This window comes from Ovis canadensis, chromosome 19, assembly GCF_042477335.2.
Source record: "Ovis canadensis isolate MfBH-ARS-UI-01 breed Bighorn chromosome 19, ARS-UI_OviCan_v2, whole genome shotgun sequence".
Taxonomy (NCBI): Eukaryota; Metazoa; Chordata; class Mammalia; order Artiodactyla; family Bovidae; genus Ovis; species Ovis canadensis.
The window spans coordinates 37,821,700-37,842,889 of NC_091263.1; the positions used below are offsets into that span (position 1 = coordinate 37,821,700).

The following is a 21,190-nucleotide window of genomic DNA, read 5'->3' on the forward strand; positions in this document are numbered from 1 at the left end:
GAAAGCTGACCTTTTGCAAACAGCTTTCTATAACTGTGTGGTGACAATTACTTTTTGATGTCCCCAATCCCTATGGGTTTAAAAGAAACTATCAAAAACTATTGTGGCAATGCTTTGTTCTTAAAGCAGAATTTTTTTTTGTTGGAAGAGAATTAACTTACAATGTTGTGTTACTTTCCACTGTATAGCAAAATGTGAAACAATTCATGTATATCTGCTATTTTTTTTCTAATTTTTTGACCACCTAGGGTCTCCTGGAACTGAGATTGTGAATTTAACTTGCACCACAAACACGAAGGCAGATAATTACACACACTTCCGACCATACCAAGTTTCTCTTCACTGCACCTGGCTTGTTGGCAAGGATGCCCCTGATGATACACAGTATTTCCTCTACTATAGGTTAGTACCGATTTTCACTTATGCGGATGGGTTGTTTCCTCCAGCCTTAAAAACTTATGAGTGTTCCAATATAGGTATCGCTCTTGGATTGAAGAATGTCAGGAATACAGCAAAGATGCCCTGCAGAGAAATGTTGCCTGTTGGTTTCCCAGGACTTTCATCAACAGCAAAGGGCGAGATTCCCTTGCAGTGTATGTTAACGGCTCGAGCAAGGAAGCTGCGATCAAGCCTTTCGATCAGCTCTTTGCCCTTCATGCCATTGGTAAGACAGGCTTGACACAAAACCAGAATAATTGAATTGCAGAATCTCAGCACTGGGAGGGCTTATAAATATCACCTAGTTTGGCTACTTATCTAATACTGAATGACCACATGGCTCCTGCTTAAAAACCACAGGGTCAAGGTTTCTCAGCCTCGGCAGTACTCATATTATCTGGCCAAACAAGTCTCTGGGGCTGTCCTGTGCTTTACAAGGTATTCAGGAGCAGCCCTGGTCTCCAACAGCTAGACGCCAATAGCACTCCACCCCATTCTCAAGGTGTGACAATAAAAATGTCCCCAGACTTTTTTTTAACCTCAATATCTAATGATCTTTACTGTTTTTAGTTTTATTGGGGTAAGAGAGGTAAGAGGTAACATGAGATTTATCCTCCAAATCTTTGGTGCACAATACAGTATTGGTGACTATAGGGACAATGTTGAACAGCAGATCTCTAAAACTTAGTCCTTTTTTTTTTTTTTACTTTTGATTTTATATTGGAATATAGCCAATTAACAATGCTGTGATAATTTCAGGGCACGACAGTGACTCAGCCATTCGTATACCTCTATCTGTTCCCCAAACTCCTCCCCACGCAGGCAGCCACATAACACTGAGCAGAGTCTGTGTGCTATACAGTAGGTCCTTGTTGGTCCTAGTAATTCCCCAGACATTTCTAAATGTCCCCTAGGGGATAAAATCTCCCCTGGTTGAGAACCCACGGAAAGTGAGCTCCCTGCTGAAAGAAGCCCAGACCACCACTCAGCAGCTCTGGCTGGGCTTGTGAAATGTCTGCCCACAGATCCTGTGACGGGCTGGCATCACCCCCAAACAAGTCTGATTCCTTCCCCACCAGAAGGTCCCTCAGCTACCCAAAGGCAGCCAGGTGTCTCATCCTGAGCTCTCTCTGTCCCCAGCTTCTCGTGCATGCCTCTCACAGTCCTCTGCCCTCTGGACTCTCCCCTCTGGGCGTTCTTGAGTTAGTAGGTCTCCCTCACCATGTGATTCTCTGACTGAAGTGTATGAGCTAAGCTTTCGCTTGTTCAGTTTGCAAAACTGAAGACCTTCTCCCTCATCCTAAATACATGTATTAATGAAACTCATCGGGAGCCCTTCACATAGCATTTCTGGTGCTTCGTGTTCAAGGTTTCCATGATGGCGTGGTTAATAGTGTGGACTGTGGGGCCAGGCTGCCTGGCCACAGACGCTGGCTCCCCTACTCACTCGCTGAGTGACCTTAGACAGGCTGGCCATTTCTCTGTGCCTCAGGCTTTTCACCTGAAATATGGGGGGAAATCAGTTCTTCCTACAAGGTCTGTGTGACAATTAAGTACATTAATTAAGTGCTTAGAACGGTGCCTGGCCCAAGTATGCAATAAATATGCAAAATGTTATTATTTAAAGGATGTGGTTTGTGACATATGTATCTGTTTCTACTTTTCTATCATCCATATGTGTATTGAGTGGAGTATAACTTTGTTTAAACAATCAGAGTACTTGCTAAAGAGGTTATACAATTCTCTTCAATAGCATATTTTAGGTCATATTAAATGACTGAAAAATGTCACTTTCATGAAAACAGGTAATAAAAAATACTGAGAGAGACCTATGAAACAATAATGTTAATATGAAAATGGACACAGCCTGGGACAGACTACGGGCATTTATTTTCTTGTAGGATTTTCATTTTATTGAGACCAATTCCTCATATTACTACAAGAAATGAATGTTCTCTTGGTGAAAAACGTTTTGGCTTAGGGGATGGCAGGCTCTGGAGAGAGTGGGCCCCATTTTTAGCTTGTCCCTATGATTCAGAAATTGTGAGATCCAAGTCACATAACTTAAGACAAGTTCACTCAATTAGAAATAATTTCCACCCCTACCAAGTGACCATAAAATGATTAATCAAGTGAGATTTCAGGGTAAAGAACTATGGAGTTATAAGCAAAGACAGATTTAGCCCAACCCGTTCTTTTTCTGTAAGAAAAAACAAAATCCACACAACAAACGAAAACAAGATACACAAACCAAAATGAAATAAAAACTGAGGCCCAGAAAGAGGAAGTGATCAGCCCAGCCACACCTGTTCCATAGCACAGGGCTTAGCTGGGTTTCTAGGACACCGTCTCTCCAGGAACGGGTTTACCTTCAGGTTGGCCCAACTTGGCAAGTAAAAATGGATGGTGGGGTGGGCCTTAACAAGCTGAAGGAAAGGGCATTCAACCATTCGAGACTGCTTAAGTAGGAATTTTTGAGGTTTACTGAAGAGATCGCTCCTGTAGCTGTAAGACGGGAGTCAGATGCGAGCTGCCAGAGTTCTGCGGCTTGCAGATTTGTTGGTTAAATGCTGGAGGAAAATACTTGAGACCACGTAGCTTAGAAATACCTTGAGAAATGTGGGCGGACTGCACTTATCAACCATGCTCACCAAGCCCTTGTTCTCTAACACAGATCGAGTAAATCCTCCAGCGAACGTCACGGCAGAGCTCAAAGGAACCTGTCTCTCTATCCACTGGGAAAAACCAGTTTCTGCTTTTCCAAGCCACTGCTTTGATTATGAGGTGAAAATTTACAATGCAAAGAAAGGATATTTTCAGGTAATAATTCCAATCATTCCATTATTTGATGACAGATTTCTTAAAAAAAAATAATAATTCTTGTCCATTTGACAGCTCTGGTTATAGCCTGGAACTAACAAAGTCCAACTATCCCAGTTTGTAAAAATAAATCAACCCTTACTGGTTTTTCTGTCTTGAAAGGACCTATTTTGGGTTGAAAATAATGTGAAGGATCAGATAAAAGTTCATTAGCACTGTTGGGGAAATGGTGCAGCTGCTATGGAAAACAGTACGGGGATTTCTCAAAAATTAAAAATAGAATTATCATATGACCCACCAATTCTACTTCTGGGTACATATCCAAAAGAATTGAAAGCAGGGTCTCAGAGACGTTTGAGTAAACATGTTCACAGCAGCATCATTCACAACAGATAAAAGCAGGAGATGGGGTGCACAGTGTGAATGTACTTTTCCCGCTGAACCACACACTCAAAAATGGTTAAGACGGTAACTTTTTGCTATGTGTGTTTTACCACAACTTAAAAAAAAAAATACCACTTCATTAGTCCTAATGGACAAAAAAGTCACGGGGAAAGGAGCTAAATTAAAGCCAATATTTATTAAGCATCAACTGTAAGTTAAGCTTTGTTAATACTTGGTTTAATTGCTCAGTCGTATCTGACTTTTGTGACCCCATGGACTGTAGCCCACCAGGCTCCTCTGTCCATGGAATTTTCCAGGCAAGAATACTGGAGTGGGGGGCTATTGCCTTCTCCAGGGGATCTTCCTGACCCAGGGATGGAAAATCAGGTCTCCTGCATTGCAGGCAGATTCCTTATCAACTGAGCCAGGGTAGGCCCTTGTTATACTTACAGTTTCTCTATTATACAATTATACAATGGTCATTCCCATCTTACAGGAAAGTGAGGCACAGAGAGATTAAGTAAGTTGCCCAACGTCACAAAGCAAAGTAAAAAATTGGAGAAGTCAGGATTCAAACTCCTGCCTTGCAAACTCAGTTTGGTTTAACAAAGATGTTTACAAGCTGTCTTCTTAGTGAGCGATGGACAAATAGGTGCCATTTCTGCTCTCAAGGGGCCTGGTCTGCAGGATGCACTCACCCAGTCTCAGAGCTTCCTGACCAAGAGGCTGGGTGGATACAAAGCAGGGAGTCAACAAAGCAAGCTGCCAGGGCCTCCACCCAGGGGAGAGGCATTGAACAGAATCTTGGATGAGTAGAAACCTGCCTAGCGGGAGAAGCAGAGAAGGACCTTTTTTAGCCAGCATGCCCAAGTAAATATGGCAAAAAGCTGGCTTTCTTTCTAAAATGTCTAATCCACCATATACTGGTATGATTTGCTAGAAAAATCAAGTATAGCCAAAGACAAACCCAGTAATCCTGAGCTTGGATGCCATGGCAATGTCAACTTGCTATGAAAGCTCCCAAATTGTCTCCATTTGTATATTTCCTCCTTGAGGACCACAATAAACAGCCCTCACTCACGCCAGTCCTCCAATACACTTGGAGTGGCCAGGGCCCTAGGCAGAAGGAGTAACCAAGGCTTGAGAGAACATGGTTACTTCAGCCAAGCTGCAGTAATTCAGGCAGCTGGACATAAGACCAACACTGGAATCATAATTCTAGCTCTCTCATTAGGACTTCTCCCAGAATGCCTCCAAGATTTTGCTTGGAAAAAGTAGTTTCTCTTTTTAAAACCATGGCCATTAGCAATGGAAGACACTGGGGTGTTTTACTCCATAGAGAAATGTGAACACATCTGGACAAATGCAGAATTATTTTGGTAGCAGCATAAAAGCTGGGTATGGATAGAGGGAACATGTGGAGATAGAAATAGCAGTCTCATGGCTACTGCAATGGTCCAAGCAAAAACTGATGAGAAAAATGGCAGCGTTTTTGGAGTAGTGACAAGGAAGGGAGAAATATATCCAGGAGTGTAACATGGAGGCCCCAGGGACATAAACTTGATTTGGGGCAGAGGGAATTAGCTGCATGGCGAAGACACTGACCGGGAGAGAGAATATAGAAGGCTTTGTGAGAAACAGCCTCAACTCAACACTACAGAATGTTAGTCTGTGTTACCTATGACAAACTGGAATTTACTGAGTGTATATTATTAAGTTGAAATACCCCAAATGGTTGTTTTTGCAGATCAAGAATGGATTGCTGAATATTAGCAGTTTTAATGTGATTCAACCCAAAATATGCTTAAGCTTGGCTTTTACAAAGTTCAGTTCAGTTCAGTCACTCAGTCATGTCCGACTCTTTGCGACCCCATGAATCGCAGCACACCAGGCCTCCCTGTCCATCACCAACTCCCGGAGTTCACTCAAACTCACGTCCATCAAGTCGGTGATGCCATCCAACCATCTCATCCTCTTTCGTCCCCTTTACCTCCTGCCCTCAATCCCTCCCAGCATCAGGGTCTTTTCCAATGAGTCAACTCTTCACATGAGGTGGCCAAAGTACTGGAGTTTCAGCTTTAGCATCATTCCTTCCAAAGAACACCCAGGGCTGATCTCATTTAGAATGGACTGGTTGGATCTCCTTGCAGTCCAAGGGACTCTCAAGAACCTTCTCCAATACCACAGTTCAAAAGCATCAATTCTTCGGCGCTCAGCCTTCTTCACAGTCCAACTCTCACATCCATACATGACTAGTGGAAAAACCATAGCCTTGACTAGATGGACCTTTGTTGGCAAAGTAATGTTTCTGCTTTTCAATATGCTATCTAGGTTGGTCATAACTTTTTTTCCAAGGAGTAAGTGTCTTTTAATTTCATGGCTGCAGTCACCATCTAGGGCTTCTTTATTTGATAATTCATTGGTTTGATGGTATTATTCCTATTTTACAAATGAGAAAACTAAGGCTCAGAGAGGTCAAGCAACTAGCCCTGCATTTAGTTAGAGGTTAGAGCTAGGATTCAAGCCCCCTTTTCCTAGATTCAAGGGCCCTGCTTTTTTCTACCTCCTTATGCACCCTCCACCCCTCACTTCTCCCTAGCCCCGGCCAGGAGTGACACATTGAAACAGGGATCAGCAAGCTTTTACAGTGAAATGTCACAGAGGAGATATTTTAGGCTTTGTAGACTGTTCTGTTTTTGCCAAAATTACTCAGCCCTGCCACAGATAACAAGCAAATAGGCATAACTCCATTCCAGTAAAACTGTTTGTGGATACTGAAATTTCAATTTCATGTAATTTTCATGTGTCACAGAATACTTTTTGTATTTTTCAATTGTTGAGAAATATATAAGTCAGTCTTAGTTTGCAGTTTCCATAAAAACAGGCAGCAGGCCAGATGTGTCATAGACTGCACTTTGCTGGCACCTGTTGAGTATGATGGAAGCCACGGCCTGTTGTTAGGTGATTACAGAATATCTTGGGACAAGATGATGGGAGTTACGCATCCTGCTACTGGCCACTCTAGTCTTTCACTCTGGAAATATCAGTTGGACCCAGATGGATCACTGAGATCTTACAATTGACTATTTTATTTATTTTGGTTGCTACTAGCTTTCCATCGAAGGATGACTGCCAATACATCCATACTGAAGTGATCTAGAAGACACTAACTGATGTGTGTCTTATTGATTTTAAACGGGTTGCTGAACACTGAGTCACTTGCATATGACCTTCCAGTCTAGTCACTGGCATCATTTAAATAGCATGTTCTGAAGAGTCTTATCATGTTATTTTTTTCCATTTAGACAGAAAAAATGACAACCAATACACTCATCACCATCATTGATGATGTTTCTAAGTATTACATTCAAGTGAGAGCAGCGGTGAGCTCTGTGTGCAGAGCGACGGGGCTCTGGAGTGAGTGGAGTCAACCTATTTACGTGGGTGAGTACATCTTGTTTATTTTAAAGCAAGTGGCCTTACTCGTGGTTGTAACAGATCCTCCTGGAAAGTGGACATGTTCACTTCTGAGTCTTGAAATGCTTTCTTTGTCTCTACTATGCCTTATCCTGTCAGTTGGCTTGCTGCCTTTCTGACCAGAGGTGGATTTACCATAAGAACGGTGAAGTGTAAACATTCAAGCTTCTCAAGAGCACAAGCTCTTCCAAAGTCTGGTGCCTAGTTATGTTTTTCAGATTACCTAATTCCACTTCTATCCAATTTTTCCAAAATATGTTTTTTTAATTTTGATATAAATTCATATGCAGCTGCAAAGAAACATGCAGAAAGAACTCATGTAGACTTCATTTGGTTTCTTTCAGGAGGAACCTCTTAAAAACCTGCACTGCAATATGCTACCCCAAAAAAGTGGCAAGCAATCAACCCATCCATCTTCCTCAGATCTAACTGACTCTATATGTACTCCTGTGTGTGTGTATTTAGCTCTATGCAGTTTTATTCCATGCATAGGTCCATGTATGTATTACCACAAGGGTTCCTCTTTGTGCCCTCTTATATGCACATGCATCTCTCTCTCCTCCTTCATTCCCAACCCGTCAACTACTAATCTGGTCTCCATTTCTGTAATGTTTCCATGCCTAATTTGGAATTCTTATTTTTGTTTCATTTCATAAAGAAGATTTCAAAACTGAATAAGGTCAGGGTCCACAAAATCTGGATTCAGACCCAGCCCTTCAGCAAAAACAGACCTCAGTTCAGTTCAGTTGCTCAGCCGTGTCCAACTCTTTGTGACCCCATGGACTGCAGCATGCCAGGCCTCGCTGTCCATCAACAACTCCTGGAGCTTACTCAAACTCATGTCCATTGAGCTGGTGATGCCATCCAACCATCTCATCCTCTGTCATCCACTTCTCTTCCTGCCTTCAATCTTTCCCAGCATCAGGGTCTTTTCCAATGAGTCAGTTCTTCACATCAGGTGGCCAGACTATTGGAGTTTCAGCTTCAGTATCAGTCCTTCTAATGAATATGCAGGACTGATTTCCTTTAGGATGGACAGGCTGGATCTCCTTGCAGTCCAAGGGACTCTCAAGAGTCTTCTCAAACACCACAGTTAAGAAGCACCAATTCTTCAGCGCTTAGCTTTCTTTATAGTCCAACTCTCATATCCATACCTGACTATTGGAAAAACCTTAGCCTTAACCTTAACCTTTGTTGGCAAAGTAATGTCCCTGCTTTTGCATATGCTGTCTAGGTTGGTCATAACTTTCCTTCCAAGGAGCAAGTGTCTTTTAATTTCACGGCTACAGTCACCATCTGCAGTGATTTTGGAGCCCCCCAAAATAAAGGCTGACACTGTTTCCCCATCTATTTGTCATGAACTGATGGGACAAGATGCCATGATCTTAGTTTTCTCAACGTTGAGTTTTAAGCCAAGTTTTTCACTCTCCTCTTTCACTTTCATCAAGAGGCTCTTTAGTTCTTCTTCACTTTCTGCCATAAGTGCAGTGTCATGCGTATCTGAGGTTATTGATGTTTCTCCCGGCAATCTTGATTCCAGCTTGTGCTTCATCCAGCCCGCCATTTTGCATGATGTATTCTGCATATAAATAAATAGCAGGTGATAATATACAGCCTTGATGTATTCCTTTCCTGATTTGGAACCAGTCTGTTGTTCCATGTCTAGGATTGGGCACCGCCTGGGTTCCTATATTGGTTCTGCAGATGCTTTTGTTTATGATTACATTGACTAGCTTACTAGGCAAATAAGGTGATCATTGTATCTGTCTGTGGGATCGGAGAAGGGTGATGATGGTGGCTCTGAATGAAGGGGCAGATTTCCATTCGTCCTCTATGTCAGATGGTAATCCTGTAAGTTGGAGAGGTGGTCTTACACCATGAAGCTAGAACGCGCATTCCCTGTGTTTGCTGTCACCTGTGTGTCTTGGCCATGTACGGGGGCATTGTATGAGAGAAGAGGACAGTTAATAAAAACAACTACTGTTTCTCAAAACTCTAGAGTCTTCCAGAGCAAGCTCAGGTTTCATACTAGCCTTGGCACATGCTAACTACTTGTTCAGCCTAGAAGAGGTCACTTCTCTCTGTCCATCCTCAGGCTCCCAGAACTAAGGAGACAATACCCATTTCTCCTGCCTCACAGGTTATTGTGAAACAGAAACAACAACGTCAGTAGGTAAGATTTATTGTTGACTATCTGCTCCCCTCCAAGCACTGAGCCAAAGGCTTTACACGCACCCTTTCACCAATCCTATCCACAAAACTGTTTTGTACATGAGAAAAAAAAGTTTTGAACATTTAGACAGTTTGCTTAATTCTGCATGACCAGTAAGTGGCAGAGACGGAATTCAAACCCAGGCTGACTGACTCCAACACCTGAGCTCTCAGCCCTGCAGCACCATGGCTGGGATGCTACAAGCTAAAACCCTGAACAAATTAAAGACTCATTTAAGAGGTCCTGGTAGCAACTTTGTGGTTACAGCTGGTCAAGAGACCCTGGTAGCTAACCGTGTGGTTGTGGCTTGTCAAGCATGTGCATGTCATGTATCTCATCCTATGAGGCAGCTGATGACAGGTACCAAGGAGAGATTTCTTTCTTTCAGCACATGCTATGATTTCCCATTTAGAAATAAGACACTTAGGCTACCGAGTATCTCTGGAGGACATTCCTGGGCAGTGCCCACTGGCCCATGTGGATGTTAGGCCAGATCAAAGACACAGCAGGGAGATTTCCAAGGAAGGCTGGGGAAGACAAACAAAGACCCGAGGGATGGAACATGGTTTTGAGTCTGCAAGGCCTTGGTGAGCTGCTGAGTTTCCCAAGGGGAAAGGCGCCCCTGAAGTTGTGCCACAGGATCAGCACAGCCTTGTAGCTCTGGCCCCATATGACCCTACTGGGACTCAGAGGAGCAGCAAGAGCCTTCCTGGGAGAGGGAAGCGAAAGGAAAAGAGGAACTGAGAAAATAGGCCAGACACTCCTACTTCATGGTTCGGCCAAGGCCAGGCTTTCCCCCTCCCCCAACACCCTCCTTCCCAGGTTGGGGCCCCCAACCTCTTCCTTAAGTATCTCTGGGTCTCCATTTCCCTCAAATAAGGGAGGTAGACTTAATAATATCTAACACAGAGGTGGTATTGTCTCCTCCCCAAGAGGGGACCCAACAGAAGAAACACAAACCCATCTCAGGGAATTTTCAACAAGGTTATGAATTTCATCAAATGCCCATAGCGGAAGCTTAATTTTGATTACCTGCATTTGGTGGAATTTTGTCTTAATGTTTTGTTATTCCCCAAAGGTACAAAAATCACTGGCCCCAAAGTACTGATATTTCCAGGTGTCTTGCCAACATTACTGCTCACACAGTTTTAGAAATTTTTATTTTTTCTCAGTGCTGTTGGAGGACCTCAAACTAACTTGGAGACCATGGTGGGTACCTTGGCTGTGGAGCTAGTTCTAAAGTTTTAGTGTTTGTGTTCTGAATTCTCATCAGTGTTGACTGTGAAGAGTTTAGAACTTAAGAGGAAGAAAGCGAGAGAAGAATCAGGAGATCTAGGTTTTCATCGTGGCTGTGGCAGCGTCTAGCTCTCTGATTGAAGCTAGAGATGCAGAGATAACATTTCATGAGCCAAGTAAGCAGAGACTGTAAGGAGAGACAGACTACTTTAGTCCTCCGAAGGGCCATCTGTTGTCACCCCTGCAGGGGACAGAGTGGCTGCCCCTAACCTAGGCAGTCACCCCTAACCTCCCCAGGTCTCAGCTTCCTCCCTGTAACAGGTGAATTTCCTCCTTTGTGAGTTCTTTCCAATCTGTCTTTCACTTTCTGTTCCCCTACCCCCCGCCGTGACAGCCCCCTACCAAAGTGCTGAGAGAGATCCTGACCTAGAATGAGAGTTTATTTCAAGCTTGTTTTTAATTTATTATTCACTCTGCACTTTAGAGCTGGCACCCCATTATTATTTTCTAAACAACAGCTTCCCGGTTTGGAACTGGGCTCATTATCCTTTGCCCTCAGGTATGCCTCCCCGCCATCATCACGGCAAATCTTATTCATTTACTGCCACCCTGGTCATGAAGATGCACTGATTAATATTACCACTAACCTTATAAATCCATCCTTTCTGGAATTTACTCCCCTGCTCAGTTTAGGATCATTAGTGAATTTAATCAATGCAGGCTCTCCATCGCCATCAAGATGATTAATAAACTAATAGGAAGCCCAGGCTCCTCTGGGACATTTCACACGGCTCTTCCTTACCCCGTGAGGATGCAGCAATAATTATGCTCTGCTTGCAGCCCACCAGGCAGTATTCTCGCTCCATTCATTTCCTCCAACATTCTTCCTCCTCTCCTACCTTGTCTCATAAATCGCACTCTGGAGCCCTCCCCTTCCATTTTCACGCCAAGACCCAACTCAAGTACCACCTCTCTATTATTAAGTCCACCTCCCTTATTTGAGGGAAATGGAGACCCAGAGATATTTAATAATTCAGTAGTTATCAAACAGCCAAGAAGTGGCTATTAATGGATAATTTTCTCAAACAGGTGATATGAGTCAATTAGTAAATTGCAATAAATTCGATTGACTAGTTAACCCACGAGAGCCCAAGGATCTTGATCAAGAGAGGGACACCAGATGAATACATTTTGATTGAGGAAAAGGGAGGATGGAGCAGTCAGGACTGCTGTCCAGCTCAGTTGGCAAGGTCACCGCACAGTTGGGAGGCATAGGGCACAGTGGTCAGGGGTCCGCCAGTCTCCGGGCACTCTTGGTCTGCCTTGAAACTCTGTCCTCCCATGCTGGGATTTCCAGGGTATGGAATACTTTTTATTTATTCCTCAGATGGAAGAAGTAGTTTCATTTTATCTGCCCTTGTTATCAGCTGCCCTTCCTCAACTGGCTTCTCTGCCTTATCTAAAGAGCTAACTTCCCACTTTTCACACTTCTTTCTCCTTTTGTAACTTTCTTAACTTCCGGATTGTTCTGTTCCTTTATTATCTCTGCCATCTTCTGTTTAACAAAACCCTGTGTCTCCTGAGGGGTTCGTGGTCTGAGTGAGGCTTTTCCTTTTCTAAAGTCCATCATCTTCTCCCTCCCTTCCCAGAAGCTCAGATGTCATGCATGAAACAAGCGATAATGGAAACAGTCTCCTACAGTAATGCCTTCACCATGGAAAAGCGTCACGTGCATCCACCCAGCCGTGTCACTGGTCAGGCTCAGTGGATCTGAGTCTTGCACACCAGTGATCGGTCTTTCCCACAGTCACAGGCGTTGCCTCTCAAACGAACAACTGGGCCCTTGATGAAATCAGTATCTAAAAGCCAGGATCTATCAGACGAAGGTACCAAGTACCAATTAAAATGTAGTTAAAAATAAAAACAGCGCTTTAGGCCTGAGATGAGTAGCACTTAGACCCAGCGGAGTAGGGGAAAGTTCGCTGCACTTAGATGGCTCAGCTGTGAGGTCAAGGTAAACACGGATGGCAGCTGTCTTTCGGAGCACCTTCTACAATAAGACCTATTACTCATAGGACTGTAAGGACTTCATGAAAATAGCTGGAAGCAGAAAATCAGGGAGGGAAGTAAGATTTGGTGGGGGCAGGGGCGGGGAATGGAAGCAAGGCTCTTACAGGGAAACTGTAGTGCCTTTTTCCTTGGACCTGACACTCATGGGCTGTGCATGAGTGAGGAAACTGGCACAGCAGCCCCAGGGCACAGGAAGTCCCCTCCCAGGCCCTCCAATCCACCTCCTTCACTTTACACTTTGCTGGCTCCACTCTCAGCACTCAGAAAAGAAAAAAAGTCTGGCACAGTCTATTTGTCAGAGTCTTTCTTTCAATCCTCACACTGTGCTGGAACAGGGAGCGAACCAGACAGGAGAAAGGTGAAGGGGAGACACTTGTAGAGGGCTCAGGTTCACTCTCCACCGGAAATGAATTCTGCAAATTCCAAAGCTTTCTGAAGAAATGGTGGGCTTCTGGGTCAACAGTGACAAAAACTGATAGAAGAATACAAAGCTGACCCAATAACACGAAAAACCCACCCTCAGTATTCCCTGAAGGGGATATAACTTGCGGCAATTTCAGGTTTTCTTTACAAATGCGGGACTTGGGGTTGGTAAATGTGGTGGCTGATTTGGGCCACTGCCTCCTTTCACCCAGGCTCCTGTGGTTTTCAGGCTGACAGCCCCACTGCTTACTTGTTCCCAGTGGGGGAACAGGACAGTTCAGCCCTGTGGCCTCAAGGAGGGCCAGCAGGGAGCTTTCTCATTGTCCGCAGATGTCAGGAGCAGGGAGTTCCCCCTTAGCTTTCAAGTCCAGCCCCCACCAGCTGGACTTGCCCCCCGAGCTTTCTGTGCATGACCTCTGTCTCATGATGTGCCCGCCAGCTGTTAGAAGAAAGGTGGGGCCCTGCTGTTGGGGCAGGCACTGTGCCTGGCACGTTCACTTATTTTATCTTATGTAGCTTCACAAACACGGGATTTTCCTGATTTAGAGGTGAGAAAAGAGATGCAGAGGGGTTAAGGAATTGGCCCAAGTGAGAGCCAGGAAGTGATGGACTAGCACCTGGAATGCAGCCCCAGGACTGGGCCCGTTCCCTGCTTTTTTTGTGATGCTGGTCACAGTGCAAGCACAGAAGGCGGGCGGGGGGTGGCACGGGGGCTAGCGGTAGTAAAAGGGTCACCCTGTCAGCTCGTGAGCTGGTCAGCCTCCATGCAGACCAAGCAATGGGGACATTTTCACTGACCTCTCCAGGCTCCTCTAGTCTAAATACCTCCTGTGAGCTGTCCATGGTGTTCATTTTCACACAGACCTTCCAGAGGGTGAGAGCCATCATGCCTGATGCCCTCTCCTACTCTCCAGTATCCTGAATATTCAGTGTTTTCTTTCCCTTCAGGCCTGAGCTTATGATTCAATCTTTTGAGGATTCTGACAGGACTTGATTTTTAGTCTGGCTTTGACGATTTAGGGAAATTATCTTGGTGCCTTACTGCTGAACACGATGTATTCACTCATAATCACAGTTATAAGAACTAAGATTTACTGAACACCTACTGTGAACTAGCACTGTGATGATCACTTTACAGGAATCAACTCAGTCAGTTCTTATCCCTATTGAGCAAAGCAGGTGATGGATCCTCCCCCCTGCTCAGGGACACCTCTCCTCACAAGTGGGAAAACCCAGATGAAGGTGCTTCACTTACGTTTCTTAAGTCTCTGTGAGGACAGCTCTCAGTTGCTTTAGCAGGTGGACAGGGCAAGCCCAGAAAACCCCTTACGGGGAAGAAAGTTCCGGGTTGCCTGGGGCCCTATAAGACACACAGCCCTTGGTGCTGTGTGGAAAAGTCTGCAAAGAAGAAGATGGCAAGGAAGAGTTTCCCACTCAGCTTCACCAAGTCCTGCTGGAGACCAACAATCTGGCAGCAATCCCTCTAGGGAATCCTGAGTGCATACAAGTATACACATTCACACACGCGCGCATTTGCACCCCCCCCCCCAAAAGCATGTCCTTTCCATATTTTGGGTCACTGAGCCCCATTTCCCCAGATGAACATAGTACAAGTTTTCTGCATTTTTCTCTGGGTCCTGCACTATCTACAGTCTGTCCACCAAGGCTAGGTGGGTTCCCTCTTTTTGTCTCCCTAAACCAGGTGAAGCTCAAAATCCACTTGACAGCTGTCTCGGAAAGCTCATCCACCTGAAAGGCATGCTTATGACTTCTGCTTGCATTGTGAGTCTGTGACCCCTCTTAGGGGCCCCTTCACAAATGATGCCAGTCTGCCCCTCCAATGAGGGGCAAGCAAAGGAGGCTTCGTACACTAACAAATCTGCATCCTCTCGGTTATCCAGCCCTGTCCATGTCCTGAGAACTCCTCTCAGTGCCTTTTGGCTTAACAGACAACGAATATGGCTGCTTCACTGGAAGAGCCCCATCAATCTACTCATTAGTCTTTTCCCTTGGAACCTATGGTTGAGACTGAAATCAGATTCAAGATCAGTATGGGCTCCCTGAAAGTCATGCTCATACGAAGAGCTTAAGGGTGGAACAGGCCTCCAAATCAAACTGACTGTCTAAGAGTTATCAGTCTGAACCATAAAGATCATATAATTTAAGAACAAGTGGGGCTACAGCACCAGCAGGGGGAAGATTTGACAAAGCTCTGAGAGCAGCCAGAGGCAGAGCTGGGACGTGGGGGTCTAGGGTCTGGGTCTCTTCAACCACCATCCTACCTATCCCCCACTCTCCCTTTCCCACCATTCACTCCCAGATCATACAACACGTGCAGAGATTTCCTTAGCTCCCTAATTCTCAAGGCTGAATGGGTGAGATGTCAGAAACTAAAGATGCCAAGGTCACCAGAAACCAGGCAGCCTGAGCTCCCAAACGCTCCAAGTTGCCGATACTGGGAGAACATCCTGGAATAAGGCGCAGAGCCTAAACTGCTTCTCCTCCTGAGCAGGACAGGCTTTGCGACTTCCTCTCTGTAAAGCTCACCTGTGCATAACCAAACAGTGCTCACCAATATCTTGAAAAGAAACATCTGTGGCTTCCGTTTCAATGGCAGAAAAGTCATTCTTGAGTCAGAGAAAAGATTCAAGTTACCTGGAAATACTTGTTCCTCAGAGAATTTCCAATGTCAGAGACCCCAAATTCAAATGAATGATGTACTGAGGAGCCTCTGAACTTTTACAGAAGTAAAATTCTTCATTTTGACCCGAAGGATATATACTGTGAGTGGGGACTCTTCCCCTACTCAACTTTCACCGAAGTCACAGTAGGTGCTGTCTTTAATTCATTTAGTCACATAACTGATTCTCAACTCATTTTTGCATGAAAAAATCATGTAACATTAGATAATCCCCAGGCAGTTTTCATTTGGTAGGAATATGTGAACACTTTTTCCTGCACTAAATTTATCTGCCAGTTTAGGTTTTCTTTGAAGAAAAGCCGACCTCAGCTCTGCTGTCTGGGTTAGTTCTGTCCTCAGGCGATGGTAAAGGATTGGTTCTAAAACAAAGCTGGGACACTGCAGAAGCCAGGAGGGGAGAAATGACTCAAGTGCCACCTCTTCCAGGCAGGAACCATGACTGCTTCTCACCCTGCAAGCATCACCAACTTTTATATCGAAAGAAATAAAATCAGTTGTCTCTCTAAATTTTGCTAATTCATAGAGCACCTTCACTTATTAATGCAAGTACTGAAGTGAACAGCAAGACAGTAGTTTAACTGAAAAGATTTGTGTAACCACATTCACAAGTAAACGGCACTCTTATCAGGACCTGACACACTGCTTGCAGTGAGTTGCACAATTGAGACACCAATGGGACCCAGTGTGCCACGCTGATAATATTTACAACACTGCTCATTCTTCCTGCAGGACTCAAGTTTCACCTGTCTAACCCATTGAAAACAGGAAGAAGTCTGTTCCTGACGTAACCCTTGCTAAATTTAGATCCCATGTGGACTAGTGTGGAATTTCTGAATGTGCTTGTCCGGGGACTTGGGTAAGGGCTCACTGTGTGGAACGGTGAGCTTCAGAAATGGGGCAGTGAGGCAGGCAGGGTCCCTTATTCATGAAATCAGAGTGGGAAATAAAGTGAGACACTATTTGATTCGATGGTATTCTAGTTCATCCCAGTTGCTCTTTATAGTAGCCATGTGCAGTAAAAACTAGGTTTAACAGGACACTTGGTGACAACCCAGAGAACTGAATACTAATCCTAGAATAACTGAGTCTCTGTGGTACTTGGAAAACAAAAGGTTTGTCTTTCTGAGCCTCTGTTTTTCATCATTTTACAAACCATGGCTACTGCCGGTGTGTAAAGTAGCTTAATCACATGAAACTTCTTTTTACATGCCACGGTCAGAGTGAATCACTTAAAGTGATTCGGCCCCGACTAAAGCCTGGGGAACCGCAGGAGTAGTGGCATGCAAGGCAGCCTCCTTCTCCTGGAGACACAGCCTGAAAACGCAGCCACCTCCGGGAACTGAGCAGCAGTGCAGCAGGGCTGCCCTGCAGGGAAGTGGTATCCGGCGACGAAGAGGACGCTGACAGTGCTGCACAGCGGGGAGCTGTTTAGGATGTGTTCTGCGAAGCGCCTGCCCTTGCAGTGTATTCTGGGTCTGGGGGACAGGGTCCCTGCACTCTGGTTAAGAGCACAGCCACTCAGCAAGTCCTGGCTCCTCCACTGGCTCCCCGACTCTGCCCGTCTCTGCTGCAGCTCCTCCATCCATCAGATGTGGACAGCAGCGCCCACCCTGGAGCGCTGCTTTGAGAAATCAACTGAGATTACACAGGAAGCTCTTTGCAGAGTGTCCGGTACCTAAAAAGTGAATGTAAAAATGTGTATAGAAAATAACCTGTTGGTGACTGCCGGTTACTGCTGACTTCTCTCTTCTGTTCTCTTCTACTACTTTCACCAATGAAAATATACTAAAATTAATTATGTGAGAGATCAGGATACACAAAATGATGGTGCCCTGGACTGACTCAGTGTACCAGAAAATGTGCTTGCTTGAGAGCATATTTAAGGGTCCTACTTCAACGCCCTTGTTTTTACAAATGAGGAAGCTGAGATCCGGAATGGCCACCTTCACAAGACTAGGCAAAGGCACAGACAAAAGCATGCCTCTCATAATTCTGGCCGCATGTGATGCACTGGTGTAAGCTGAGCCACAGACAAAAGCATGCCTCTCGCACTTATGGCTGGGTGTGAGGCACTGATGTAAACAGAACCAGTGAGGAAAGGAGGTGGGGGTCTACAGTGATTGAGGAGAATCAAAGTAACTTCCAAGGACTCCAGTTTGGGAACTTGGAAGAGTGAAGACCAAAACGGAGGGGTCGTGAGGGAAGCTGCTTTGATGCGAAGAAGGGTGTGAGTTTAGTTTTGAATGTTGTCAGCTTTGAGGCTCATGCCAGTGGGTTCTACCTATGGGCAATCTCAGATCCAGACCAAGAGATGGGCAGGAATAAAGATGCACGAGAAGCAGCCACGGAATTAAAAGACGAAGCTGAGCTCAACAAACTTTTCAAAGTTCAAAGAATAGATCACAGTGGAAAAACACCAAGAGATCAAGGTTGAGCTGAGAGGGCCAGCTGAATTAAGAAGGAGGGAAGGAAATTATATTGAAGGAGAGGAAGATTTGGGTGGAGGATTCAGTGGCTTGGTTTCCAGGTGGGCATAACCATCAAGTCTGAAATTCAGAGGAAGGTCAGGGAAGATAAAGTTGCAAAAAGAAACCAACCATCCTTTGGCTTCAACCAGGAGGAAGTCATCCAGGATTTTAAAAAGTGGTTTCTGAGATGAGAAAATGAAGCTGCCTCAATTTCTTATTCAACAAATGAGTCTAGGAAATAAAGTAAGACGGTATTTGATGATCACTGAGAGAGATGGCAGAGCAAAGTAATGGCTTATTCAAGATAAATGCTTCTATGAATATTTGAAAGCAGAAGGGGAAAGATGAAGGAGAGATTAAAGCTTTTGGGAGGTAGAGGATCAACCCCAAGTAAGAGTTCTCAGGAGGCAAAAAAAAAAAAAAAAATAGTGCAAGAGATCAAGGGAACACTGGAATCACGAGCATTAAATCCTCAAGACATCTCTTCATCCTGACACCTTGAAAGATTTGAGTTTTATGTATTTGGGGTTTTTTCCCAAGTCTTAAGATATTTACAGGGACTTGAAAATTGCACTTGACATTTACTCCTGATTTTATAAAAGCAACTGTTAATGGCAAACTGAGGATTAGGACCTCCTGGTGAGGTGTGTCTGTCTCACCCCTGTATTTAGAGCTGCTGTCACTTAATTACCTGTGTCTTTATTTACTTAGCGAGTTCCTCCCTCAACTGCAGGAAGAGAAGTCTCAAATGGGTTCTTTTAACCCTGTCTCCCGGCAAGGTGTATAGAGTCCAATACGCAATAGGAGCTCAATAAATATTGACTAGATGGGTGCAAAAAGGAATAAACAAACACAGAAAGGCCAGTATATTCGAGAGATAACTCGATATTTTCATCTTCTCTAAAAATGAATTAGGAAGTTTAGTAAGCAGATTATTCTCTAAACACCATTGGGTTTTTCTTGAATGCATTTCCAGTACCTTAAATGAAAACACACACACACACACCCCAAAGCTATCATTAAAGCCCATAGAAAGATCTACCCCCTGAATGTAGATTAGAAGGAAATTTAACTTGAGTCGGATGGCATTTACACTTTCTGTACTGAATCAGGGCAGTTAGCATCTACGTCCCTATCTGTGAAATGGACATGATTCCAACACCTGCTTTGAGGACAATGTAGATTGTAAATTGTAAGACTATAAATGCTGGGAAAGATTGAGGGCTAGAGGGTGGCAGAGGATAAGACGGTTAGATAACACCACTGACTCAATGGACATGAATATGAGCAAACTCTGGGAGATAGTGGAGGTCAGGGAAGTGTGATGTGATGCAGTCCATGGGATCACAGACAGCTGGACACAACTTGGCAACTAAACAACAAGATTGTAAAGTACTTTCAACAGAGTTTGATACCTTTGTTGTTACCCACAAGTATTATTCCATACTGTACTTCCTCTAAAAGTCCAACTTTGTATGATACTTTGATCGCAATGCAATTAGGTTACTGATTAGGCTTACATTTTTACAGTTTTTTCATCTAAAATCCTTATGACTCACCCAAGGCACTAAATGCCAAGATCCGGGTGGAATATTACCTAGAATATATCCCATAAATACCTGTTCAGTGATTAAATAATGTTTTAAGATTAAAACTGGTCTCATTGCCATTGTTTCATTTCACTCTCATATCAGCTCTGTGAGATGCCTGCTACCTTTTACAGATAAGAAACCTAAGACTCGGGAAAGTTAAGCATCACGCAGCACCTGCAACTCAGAGCCAAGCCTCTTGACGCCCTACTGTAGTCATTCCTCTTACCTACTGCTAATTCGAGTTCTGATTTTTCTTTTTTCATTAGGGAAGGATGATCAGAAGCCCTGGACAGAGTGGTTCCTTATTGCAGTTATGATGACCATCTGCTTCATCTTGTTAATTTTCTCACTCATCTGCAGAATGTAGGTATTCTTTTTACTTAGGGTGCTTTCACTGGGATCTGAATACTGAATTACATTCTTGCCAGGCATCCACTGGATGGAGGGCTCTTGTTATCAGGTGGAGTCTACAGTATTTCTGGGTCTTCCTGGACAGCCTTTCCAAGATGAGTGTGGACTAAGGAAAAAACTGGGAAACAGGTGATTTACAGAAAATGGACAGAGCTCAGTATAGCCTCAGTCGCTGCATGTCCCCTTCTTGACTTTGCCGACAGTCTGCTAATTTCTGTGGCGGTTTCACATTTGTGTTCTTTTGCTTCCATGCCTGTCTTCCACTCAGTCCTTGGGTGCTTCTGTTGAGTCCCCAGGGCGCGTCTGTTACATCTCAGGGAAAGGAAGGCAGCCCACTGGATGCTGACGCCACCACAGTGCCTCCTGTGTTATGACCCCCAGTCACAAGGCGTCGGGTCCTAGCCTGGCCCTTCCGTTATCTGGTCCCAGAGCTGCCGATTGTTCCCAGATTCTGGAGACCTTGCAGATGTGGCAACCAACCCTAGAGCCTGCCAAAGCCCCCATAGGAGCTTCTCAACCCTCTGGCGTCCAGGAAGGTCAAGTGCCACTTAGGAGGCTGCAGAACATATTCTATCTCAGCTTTTTCATAGTTTAGAAAATGACTTTTAGGGGACTTCCCTGGAGGCCCAGTGGTTAAGACTTTGCCTTCCAGTGCAGGGGGTGTGGGTCTGATTCCTGATGAGTGAGCTAAGACCCCACACGCCTCATAGTCAGAAAACGAAAACTTCTTTTTTTAAAGAAGCAATATTTTAACAAGTTAAAGACTTAAAAAAACGGTCCATGTCAAAAAAAAAAAAAAAACCCCAACCAAACAAACCTTAATAAAGAAAATGACTCATCTTAAACAGCTTCACTATTTTAAATGTTATATAAGATGGCATCTATACCAGGGGGTGGTGGTGGCGGCGGCAGTTCAGAAAAGAGAAAAAAAGTAGACCGAGAGCCGATACATAGGAGG

General features: G+C 44.4%; 1 protein-coding gene across 6 annotated transcripts in view; it reads left to right on the forward strand.

The window, feature by feature from the left end:
* The window catches only part of IL5RA (interleukin 5 receptor subunit alpha), a 40,258-nt gene that overhangs the window by 12,482 nt on the left and 6,586 nt on the right, over positions 1-21,190 (forward strand). For 3 of the 6 annotated variants that reach the window (XM_069562554.1, XM_069562555.1, XM_069562556.1), the window contains exons 6-10: positions 249-402; positions 477-664; positions 3,113-3,258; positions 6,948-7,086; positions 20,088-20,184. In XM_069562554.1, the coding sequence (XP_069418655.1) occupies positions 249-402; positions 477-664; positions 3,113-3,258; positions 6,948-7,086; positions 20,088-20,184 (724 nt within the window). Of the gene's footprint in view, positions 1-248; positions 403-476; positions 665-3,112; positions 3,259-6,947; positions 7,087-7,463; positions 8,729-20,087; positions 20,185-21,190 lie in introns of those variants that run through there. The other 3 variants (XM_069562557.1, XM_069562558.1, XM_069562559.1) reach the window with 1 other exon arrangement.